Here is an 11,262-nt window from a genome sequence, read left to right as displayed (position 1 = left end):
TTGCAAGGGTACAAACTGTGAAATATGTAAAATAAAAGTCTTTTAGAAAGTGTTTTCCAAGTCTTGAGTATTTACAAATGTCCTCGTTTGACAGCTCATCTTCCAATCAAATTTAATATAGAATCATAGAATATATAATTTAAAGAAAATAACTTATACCAGATTCATACACAATTCCTTCACAGCAAGAAGTTATTTATTGCCATTTGTATGTATAAAAGTAATATTATATGATGTAGCAATTCATTTTTATGGCAATAATATATTTGTTTTTGTTGTGTATGAATCCATGTTCACAACACAGGGACCAATAATTGATTAAAATATGTACAAAAATATATATATATAAGGAGAAGAGGATTCGTAATCATGCTTGGACAAAAGCTTAAATTTTGAGTTTTCTGCTTTATCAGCCAGATAACATCAACTGTACAGGAAAGAGTGTTGAGCCACAAAGAAGCAGTGTGTTGTATCATCATCCTGGGTGAGAGTGAGTGAGAATGCTTCAAGCAATGATGAGACTGAGTCTGAGTGCTGCTCCTCTTCTCACCGTGGCGTGGAACGAGGCTTATACTGTCAGGGCCCTCAGAGCAAGTGAAGGTGAAATTCTGCAAGAGTGACACAAGGAAGATAAAAAGTTTCTTGAAGTTGATATTCTGATTCAGGAAGTGCTTGGGGTTGAAGGACAGGGAAGTCACCCATTGCTTTTCCACTTTCAGCACAGAGTGCAACAGCAGAATAATCACAGTGCCCTAGACAGATTTTAGATATATTATTATTGTAATTAATGTATTTTTATCTAATGAATAGGATATATTGAGATTTATAATACCTTGGGAATTGTGTAACTCCTAAAAGAGATGTCCTTGAGTGAGCAGTGAGGTACACTGAAGGGGGCAATGTCCAGAAAACACTGCACCTCATGGATGACGGGAGGGACTTCCTGTTCTCCATTTTTGGACAAAGGCCTGTTTCAATCACAGAGTCAATCTCCTGCTGCATTTTCTCTGTACAGAGCAAAGCAAAACATGTTGTCCATTCTGTTATGAGGTAATTACAGGATTTTTCAATTGTTATTTTTTATTTTTTTACTTTTTATTAAGTTTTTCATTTTTAATTTAACAGAATAATCTTAGGTCTTAGTAAGCAGTCTTGCAGACAATTTTCTGCATGTGGCCATTAAACCAAGGAGTTTGATGGATGTTATTAGATACTTTTTCTGAGGCGAAAATGAGAACTTCAATTTTATGGTGATTCAATTGAAGAAAATGTTTAGACATCCAGTTGCTGATCATGACCAGATACTTGTACAGAATAGGTAGATTTGAGAGGTCACCAGGCTTAATAGATAAGCAAAGCTGCACATCATCAGTGTATCAATGATACAAAAGCACAACCAAATTGATGATTTAAGTGCCCTAGAGGAGCATCCAGCTGACCAATTAGAATAGCATGATCAATTGTGTCAAAGGCAACAGACAAATCTATGAGAACTAAATTGGCAATTTCCCCTTTGTATAGCTGCATGAGAAAATAATTTGTGACCCTCAGCAGAGCTGTCTCAGTAATGCGTTTCTGACAAAAGCCAGACTGGTATTTGTCAGATGTATCATTTTCTTCAACCAGTAGAGAAGACGCTTGCAGACCAACTTTTCTAAAATCCTGGATGTGAAAGAAAGCAAGTATGGCCTGCCTTCCTCTGCCTTATTTTTCAACTTAACGCTGACATTTTAACCTTAACCTGAACCAATCCTACATCTCTTGCATAAACCCAAACAACAAACGCAAGCAGTAATATAAAATCTCAGGCACAGCAGGGCAGGGCAGGCCGTGGCTTCGCTATCCTAGGAAACACAAATTTCGCTTCATTGCCATATAACCTCACAAAAATAGGAATTTTCAGAGACCTACCCTGTATGTCAGGGTATTTGATCAGCACACTGAGGGCATATCTGACAGTGGAGCTGATGAAGTCTGTTTCTGCCAGGAAGAGATTCATCACTGTAGAGACCAAGTTTTCATGGTGGAGCTCAGTTGTGGGGTTGTTCTTTTCCTGACAGGACAAAGGGGGAGATTGTGTTATAAGATGATGAATGAACAGTTTTATTCCAGAAATTTGATCTGTCACAGTTGTAATGTGGGAGGTGAGGGTGCAGAGAGCTAGCGTTATGGGCTTGTCAGCAGGAGCTCAAGGAGATATCCACACTGTAACTTCATTCTGCAGTTCTTGACATTGACCATATCGACCAGTAAATTACGAAATGAAGCATGTACATGCCCATTTACAGATTTCTGCTTTGCCCAATTTTAACTGTTTACTGTAACTTCAAGATCAAGTACTTGCATGAATATGCGATATATGCGTATATAAGAATTTCGCGTGAGGCTGTGTTGTGATAGTCTGTCAGTTGAGATTTTCACAATGTTACTGAGACATTCACTCTGGGACCTAGAAGGCTTGGAGATTGGTCAGCAAAGATATAAATTGCATGGTAAGCTCCAAAAATAGACCTCTGTCTTGTGTAAGCTAATTTTGTTGAGTTGCGTCTCAGTATCTCTGAGTAATTGAAGTTGGTCTTTTATTGTCGAAAGTAAACAGCAGGGCGTGTAATGCGTTGTGACAGTCTGATAAATAATAAAGAGTGTGTGTCTTGGTTCACTCTGCTTCAGAGTACGGAGACTGTCTGTTTACATCCAGCTTTCAGTTGTATTTCAGCTGTTAGCTGCCTCTCCAAGCTAACATAGGCACATTTTTCATGTTTGGTGTGAATGCACAGTATGGATATTAAAACCAGACTTGTACGAAGCTGTTTTTGAAGGACCACCTGCCTCCAAACCTCCACTTACCTGACCCCTAGTGCTGCTATTAAAATGTCAAATCTCAGATATGATGTTGAGGAGGTGCAGGAACTTCTTGTCTTCATAACTGAAGCGTTGGCCATACACCAGGCAGCAGATCACATTGGATGCAATGTGGCTCAACAAGAATGTGGAGTTAAATGACATGGCTGGGAGAAAAGAGAAACACATAAATCTAAAAAAAAAATAAATAAATAATGCAGAAGTCAAAAAACAATTGAGAGCATGCTTCACCTGCCATCCAAATGTTTTTTAGACACTGTGTTCAATCATTAACTTCTATTGATTAATATAAAATGTAAAAATATTCAATGAAAGCCCAGGTACAACATCATTGCAGGACCGTAGGTTTCATTTAGCTGCAAAAAGACAGGAGTTATTAGGAAATTTTCTGATGTAAAGTTCATCATTTGTGAGCAAAAGTCAATTAGAATTGAATTATGCAAAACAAATTCTTACTTTAATGAAGCTTTTGAAAGGTGCATCTTTGCTCAGTTGTGGCAGGTTTCCTATAAGAGGAAGTGCAAAGGGTCCTGGAGGCAAACAATACTTGTGACTGTTTTTGACACTAAACAACCACAGCAGACCTAAAATGAGCCCTGCCCAGAGGCGAATGGAAAAAAATGCAAAGTGACCTTCCTAACCAATATTGTAGGCAACATATATTGTATTTTGAAAATAAAGCCGAGGGCCATTTCAAATTGACTGCAGGCCAGAATGTAAACATGCCTGGGCTATAGTCATAGGTTGATCACTGAACCAGTCTACTGGGTCCAAAATGGGTCCTAAATGTTTTCACTCCCCTGGCCTACACCCTGCATATTATGACTTATGTGAACACATACAACCTGAAAGAGACTGACAATGACCACAAAGAGAAACAGAAAGACCTCAAAGAGAGGGGAAAGAGTTGTCTGGCCTCTGAGCAGAGGATGAGATCAAGTCAAGTCAAGTCAAGTCAATTTTTATTTATAGAGCCCATTTTCACAAAACATGGTTTGCCTTAGAGGGCTTCACAGTGTACAACATCCCTCTGCCCTTAGACCCTCACATCACCCAAGGAAGATCAGCTGCCAGGTCACAAAGAAAGTAAATGGTGGTAATGATGTTGGTGGAATGATGCCACCATCATTTGGCTCTGTGTAAATATGCAAAGGAGGCACTAAAGAAGGGACTTTGTGGCAGCTCTTAAGCACAATCTCTGTGTATAAAGGGGCTTGTGTGACCTGTTGTCTCATAATCTCATGTGGCTATAGTGTCAAATGTTTTGAATCTGAATTTTAAAAAAATAACCTTGAAAATATCAGCCATCTGCAGTAGTGGTCATTGCTAGTTTCTGATGTGTCTAATTAATGGACATTGAATAACTTGACTATTGCGGGTGTGGAGACATAATAAAATAGTCTTAGATGACTTTTTCAAGTCTTTTTAAATTTTCTGAATTTTACAAGTGGGAAGATGTCCTCATTTAACAGCTCTTCTTCCACTCAGATCTAATTTAGAATCACAGAACATGTCTTTAAACAAAATAACTATAACTTCCTCAGCAGGAAGTCATTTATTTCCATTTGCATGTATAAAAGGATTAAGGACTTTCTTTAAAAAAAAGCAATATATTTTTATTTTTACATGTCTTAGGTTGTTTCTTCTTGTTTCTTCTTTTGCACTTCTTTTATTGTGAAGCACTTTGAGCTGCATCCCTTGCATAAAAAGTGCTCGATGTAAAGTTAATTATTATTTGTTTTTATTGCAGTAATGTATCACTTTTTGTTGGGTAAAAAAGCATGTTTACAACAAATGGACCAATAATTGATTAAAATATGGACAAAAGTAAAATATACATGAAAAGACAACCAAAGCAAAAGACAAGAGAATTCACAGTTATGCTTGGAGAGAAGCTGTTCCTTAAATTTTGAGTCTGATAAGCCTCACCTCTTTATTGGCCAGCAAACATCAGCTGTTTTTCATCCATGTGAGTGAGTCAGAATGCGTTGCATGCCCACTATACACAACTACATGCGACCAGAAATCCACTCCTATTTATTTTGTATTGGAAGTGACTGATTTCCTGTACACATCATGTTGGAATTTCTGTGACATGGACCAAGCGCATGGAGAGGGAGTACACAGGCCCCCAGGAAGTGCGCCAGGCTCTGATGCAAATTTTCCATAGTGGCCAAATTACATTGAAATTACATTGCTGGGTTGACCACGTGTTGCCCACTGGCCCAGAAAGACTTTTCCCCATTGACTTATATTGGAAAAGAGACACTTGTAAATCAGTAAATCATTTTTTGTGAGCATCAAAACCCCCGCGAAACATCTTCTATCCCTATCTAGATTTAAGCCGTCCAGTTTGATAACATTTGGAAAGTCTAAAAGAGCTAGCAAGCTAGCAAAGTGCTAAACTGGAAGTCAGTTGCTCTGCTGGCAGAAATTACCCGCTCGGGCACATCAGCCACCATAAGTCTGTAGTTCACATGCATTATGGGCCAGTAGATCCAGGTATTTTATACCCAGGTAAAGAGATTTTTGCTTTATGCACCAATGAGCAGCTCTCATAAGAATGAACAAGGCCCTGGCTCTATAGCTGTATCCAGACAAATTAGATCACATCAACACAGCTGCAGCTCTAGTGACTTTTTGAACCACTCTGTATATATCCAGAAAATACTAAAGTGAAACCTTCTCTGGTAGAGAAGGACGCGGTGGATTGTGGATGGATACAAATGACCAGTGGGGCAGGGCAGGTGCAAATTAAGGCGAACTGTTTACACATAGTGAGCATGCACTGTTGGTCCGAGTGCTGCTCCTCCTCTCACCGGGGTGTGGCGATAATGTGGTACCTGCGAGGCACATTGGCAAAGCCACTGTACTCTGGAATGAGGTTTATACTGTCAGGGCCCTCAGAGCAGGAGAAGGTGAAATTCTTCAACAGTGACACGAGGAAGATAAAAAGCTCCATACGAGCCAGAGATTCGCCGACACAGGCTCTCTTCCCTGTAAAGAGACACACCACAAACAATATATGATGTTTGATGAGATGTATATGATAAGATGTATGAGCCATTAGTCATGAACAAACTGCATTCACAAACAGAACTATTAAATGAAATACAGATTAATATGAGGTTTGCAAATATGCACGATTACTGATGATGTATAAAGTCAGTGAGGACAGTGTTTTACCTGCAGCAAATGGCAGGAAAGCAGGATTTTTCTTAAAGTTGCTGTTCTGGTCCAGGAAGTGCTTGGGGTTGAAGGACCAGGGAGTGGCCCATTGCTTTTCCTCTTTCAGCACAGAGTGCAACAGTGGAATAATCATAGTGCCCTATAGAGATATTAGATATAATGTTATTGTAATAATATATTTTTCCTCTGATGAATGGGATATATTGGGATTTATAATACCTTGGGGATTGTGTAACCCCTAAAAGAGATGTCCTTGAGTGAGTAATGAGGGAGGCTGAAGGGGACAATGTCCAGAAAACGCTGCACCTCATGGATGACAGCATCTGTGAAGGGGAGGGACTTCCTGTTCTCCATTCTTGGACAAAGGCCTTTTTCAATCACAGAGTCAATCTCCTGCTGCATTTTCTCTGTACAGGGCAAAGAAAAACATATTTTCCATTCTGTTAGTAGGCAGGTACAATATTTTTCTATTATTATTAGCTATTTTCTACTTTTTATTTAGAATTTCCTTTTTAATTTAACAGAGTAATCCTTGTGGAGGTCTTAGTAAGCAGCCTTGCAGAAGATTTGCAGAAGATGAGTTGCACATCATCAGCATAGCAATGATGAAAAAAAAAACACAACCAAATTGACAGATTGAGTGCCCTAGAGGAGCATATGCAATGAAAATAAAATGGGTCCAACAATTGACCCCTGTGGCACCCCACAGGTTATTTATCCCTAAAATATTTATTTATTTATTTATTTTAAAGATTTTTTAACACTGAGCAAATTGGTTTGATTTCTTTAAAGAAAACATGAGAAACGAGGGCAATGAGCAATTTAAGGATTTTTTTTTTTTAAACAAGCTATAGTTTAGGGGGAAAAAGCCAATTTCCTGTTCTTTCTTTCTTTCTTTCTTTGTGCTTTTTACTAATTTCTTCTTAATTCTTGGGTCATTCCTTCTAAATTGCTCATTGCCTTCTTCCTATGTTTTTGAAAGACAATAGGCCTATTTTCCATGATTTCAAAGGGTTAACCTGGGCCGATTTTGCTTCTCTCGCCTAAACCTAATCAGCCCAATCAGCAGAGGCAACCAGTACCAGCCATTTAGAGCAGGGCAGGTCATGCCTTTGTAGTCCTGTGAAACTCCAATTCATTTTCCTGACATACTATCTCACAAAAGACAGGACTATTCAATTCTTGTCCATAATATTTGTAGAATTGGTAAGAACAAGACAAGACAACTGCAAGGGACCTACGCTGTATATCAGGATATTTGATCAGCACACTGAGGGCATATCTGATGGTGGAGCTAGTGGTTTCTGTTCCTGCCAGGAAGAGATTCATCACTGTAGAGACCAAGTTTTCATGGTGAAACTCAGTTGTGGGATTGTCCTTTTCCTGAGAGGATGAAGGGAGAAAATGTGTCATAAGATGCCAAACAACAAAAAAAAAAAAAAAAAACACATTAAGTAATCAGATTTCATAAGCACATTTGGGCTTTTGTTTCTTTAAATTAAATAATTTGATTAATAAAACAGTTTAATTCCAAAAAATTGATCTGTCACAGCTTGTAATGTGGTGAGGGTACAGAGAGCTAGCGTTATGGGTTTATCAGCTGGACCTCAAGGAGATATCCACACTGTAACTTTATTCTGCAGTTCATAACATCGACCATATTGACCAATGGATTACTGAATGAAGCGTGTGCATATGCCCATTTCCAGATTTCTGCTTTCCTCATCTTTAAGTGTTTACTGTAACTGATACAACTTCAATATCAAGTTCTTTCCAACCTGATTCATTCGAAGGAGAAAGCAGTCGATAAAGTCCCTCGGGGAGCTGGGGTCCAGTGTCTCTTTGTGCTCTTGGATCTTCATCTTGATAAACTCTCTCACCTCATCAACCTGTGCAAAAACAGTGTGCTGGTGGCCAGGCAGATGCTCCAGGAGCCAAGGAAAGATGTTGTACATCTGTGGGATGGAAGCACACAGCGCACTGCAGCTTTATTTCCCAATAAAAATAATCATATCATATAATCATATCATATGAAAACCTCACCTAAAAAAACACACTGTAAAATATGCCAAGTTGATCTTATTTTAAATAATCTTGGCAACTGATTGCCTTGAAAAAGAAAGTAAATATAACTATTGATCCTAATACATTTTTACTTTATATATAATTGTTAAGTTTACTTGAAAGCTACTAGCTATTTTACTTAGTTTTGTTAAGTTGTTGCAACTTGAAGTTTTAGCAAATTCAGTGAACCAAGTTCGTCTGACTTAACTTGGTCATCACAAAGAAGAATTTGCCAATGATAAAGTTAGGAGATCTGCAAGTTCTGTTTTCTTAATATGTTTAAGAAAAAAACAAATATGATTAACTAGTTTGCAACCAGTAGAATACAGATATATAGCACAGTAAACTTGGTTTATTGAAGTCGCAAACACTTAGAAAGATTGATTAAATTAAACTTGTGATTTTTAAATTGCAACAACCAACCCTAACCCACAAAATTAAATATAACAAAGTTTTAAGTAAACATAACCATTAGATATAAAGAAAACATTAATTAAGACGAATAGTTATATTAATTATGTTAGATTTTTTAACTAAAATCAACTTGTTGGATTTTACAGTGCATTAAGTTGTATTTGAAAGAACAGCATCCTTGGAACCTCCACTTACCTGACCCCTGGTGCTGCTATTGAACTGTAAAATCTCAGATATGATGTTGAGGACGTGCAGGAACTTCTTGTCTTCATAACGGAAGCGTTGACCAAACACCAGGCAGCAGATCACATTGGACACAGTGCGGCTCAGTAAGAATGTGGGGTCAAATGGTGTGGCTGGAAGAAAAGAGAAACACATAAATAAAAACAAGTAAATAAATAATGCAACAGCCAAAAAACCATTGAGAGCATGTTTACCTGCCATGCAAATGTTTTTTATACACTGTGTTCAATCATTAACTTTTATTGATCTATATAAAATGTAAAAAAAAAAAACCCCAAAAAAACCTATTCTGATTAAGTATTATTTAAATTAAAATTGGCAAGTTGTTCGCCTCCAGTGAGACAGTTAAAATGCAATTTAAAATGTCCTGTTTTATTTAAATGAGGGCTGTTAGTGAAGCTCCAGTGCTATAGCAGGTTATGTAACACATCAGAAACTGATGAGGATTAAAGAGTGCAGCCAGACAAACACACCGAGCAGTCCAACAAAGCTCCACACTTTTTGCAGTTATTGACTTCAGACCTGTGTCTAGTGCAGATATACAACATTATTTTTAAATTTTTGCTTGAGGTTTATGATTAAAGATGTGTTTTTACATTGGTGTAGACTTCAGGGAGGAAGCCATGACACGTCCCCCTTTAATATTCAGAATGCGCATTTGTCTACTCCAATAAAAACATGAAAGTAGCACAACCTTTATTTTGAAAATAAAAAAGCAAAACAATTTTTGCATAAGAATGTAACAAGAATGCAGGAAATTAAATGTTAAAGGTTCAAAATTTTCTGGCAGAGGACCCACAAACCCTACATTTTATATGTGTCCCCTCCAAAGTTGAAATGAAACCTACGCCCTTATTCTCAGTAATTACTGCCTGGATTCTGTTTAGAAACACTTCTTTCAGATAATAATACACTCCACATGTGCAATAATTATTTGTGCAATATACCTTTTTTCTTGTGCAATGTTATATTTGTATTCTTCTATATTTATATTCAAATGCTATTTGCACTTGAAGGTATGTTTACTGAGCTACTGAGGATGTCTGAATGTTGTGCACCTAAAGGTGATTCATTTTTAGTTTTGTCATACATTGTGTAATGATAATAAAGGCTTTCTATTCTACATTCATGTTTTGCGTAGGCTTACGAAGGAGGTGGTTGGGGAGGATGGTGGGCGTAGAAAGTGCAGGACCTTGACACCAGAACTTTGGGTTCATGTTCACATTCCTATCTTGGTTTAAGAAACAAAAGCACTTTGGTTTCAGGTTATTGAAAAATTATGAATTTGGTTACATGCTACTCAAAAAAGGCAATAAAAACATTATGCTGCAGTCACTATGAGTGGATACTGAATTGAAAGACTGCCTATTTTTGCGAAAAACAATAGAAATACATTGTGAGCAAACATTTTGGCAAAATTTTTAGTTTCATCATTTTTGCAACTTCTGTAATTTCAAAGAGACAGGCATTCACATTAACCCACGTGTAAAATATGTGCTCTTACAGCTGAAAACACACCTTTGAATGTATCTATGCGGGCCTTCAGGTATTTGCTCTCCTCTTGGATCCACTCCTCCATCCCCTTTCGACCCATCCCAAAGTCTCTCAGTGTGGTCAGGGTGAAACGTCGCAGCTGGCGCCAACGCTCCCCATTACTGATCCCCAAACCTGACACAAGGAAACGTGTACTTGTTGACCAGCTGGAGTTTGACACACATGCAGGCATGAAACCATTGAAAAATCTTAACAGAGATAACAGATTTTAAGTGTCTTGTGTTACCGTAGCCCTTGGTAGCCTTGAACAGGAATGGCAGTGGCCCTCTGCCTGTGAAGTCATCTGCCTGGTCCACCAGAGCCTCATTCACTGCTTCATATCCGACCAGAACAACTGTCCGCTGCCAGCCCAGGTACAACGTCATCACGGGACCGTAGGTTTCACCGAGCTGCAAAAAGACATGAGTTATTAGGAAACTTTCTGATGCAAAGTTCATCATTTGTGAGCAAAAGTCAATTAGAATTGAATTATGCAAAATAAATTCTTACCTTAATGAAGCTTTTGAAAGGTGCATCTTTGCTCAGTTGTGGCAGGTTTCCTATAAGAGGAAGTGCGAAGGGTCCTGGAGGCAAACGATACTTTTGACTGTTTTTGACACCAAACAACCACAGCAGACCTAAAATGAGCCCTGCGCAGATCACCGTTGCAGAAAAGTCCATAGTGCATGCTACACTTTTTCTTCTCAACTCTGCCCTACAGATCTCTGCTCAGTTGTAACCTGCGGATGGTGCTTATATTTGAATATGTGTTTATATTTAACAGGATGCTGGCAGGAGGTGAACCATGTGACTCTACTGTTGGTAGTACACCTTCGCTTAAATATTGATTTTCATTGAGTAAAAGCCAGTATGACAAAGCAAACAACTGACTGAATTATAGGGATAAAACATATAATTCACTTCCTGTCTCCTGCCTGAGGTTGATGCTGAACAAAC

At 38.1% G+C, this 11,262-nt stretch overlaps 1 protein-coding gene across 1 annotated transcript; it reads right to left on the bottom strand.

Moving 5' to 3' along the window:
* Window positions 1-3,807: 3,807 nt before the first annotated feature.
* On the bottom strand, window positions 3,808-11,047 carry LOC121943487 (cytochrome P450 2G1-like). The gene is made up of 9 exons (XM_088079235.1): window positions 10,816-11,047; window positions 10,553-10,715; window positions 10,291-10,440; window positions 8,725-8,885; window positions 7,830-8,006; window positions 7,293-7,434; window positions 6,271-6,458; window positions 6,049-6,190; window positions 3,808-5,859 (listed from the first exon to the last, which is right to left on the bottom strand). Exons 1-9 carry the CDS (start codon window positions 10,984-10,986, stop codon window positions 5,678-5,680), a joined length of 1,476 nt encoding a protein of 491 aa, XP_087935361.1. The 5' UTR covers window positions 10,987-11,047; the 3' UTR covers window positions 3,808-5,677.
* Between the last annotated feature and the right edge of the window lie 215 nt (window positions 11,048-11,262).

Source organism: Plectropomus leopardus, chromosome 6, assembly GCF_026936395.1.
Source record: "Plectropomus leopardus strain MGB_pleo_1.0 chromosome 6, ASM2693639v1, whole genome shotgun sequence".
Classification (NCBI taxonomy): Eukaryota; Metazoa; Chordata; class Actinopteri; order Perciformes; family Serranidae; genus Plectropomus; species Plectropomus leopardus.
Note: the sequence above shows the minus strand (reverse complement) of the source record. Positions and strands in the feature narration are given on the sequence as shown.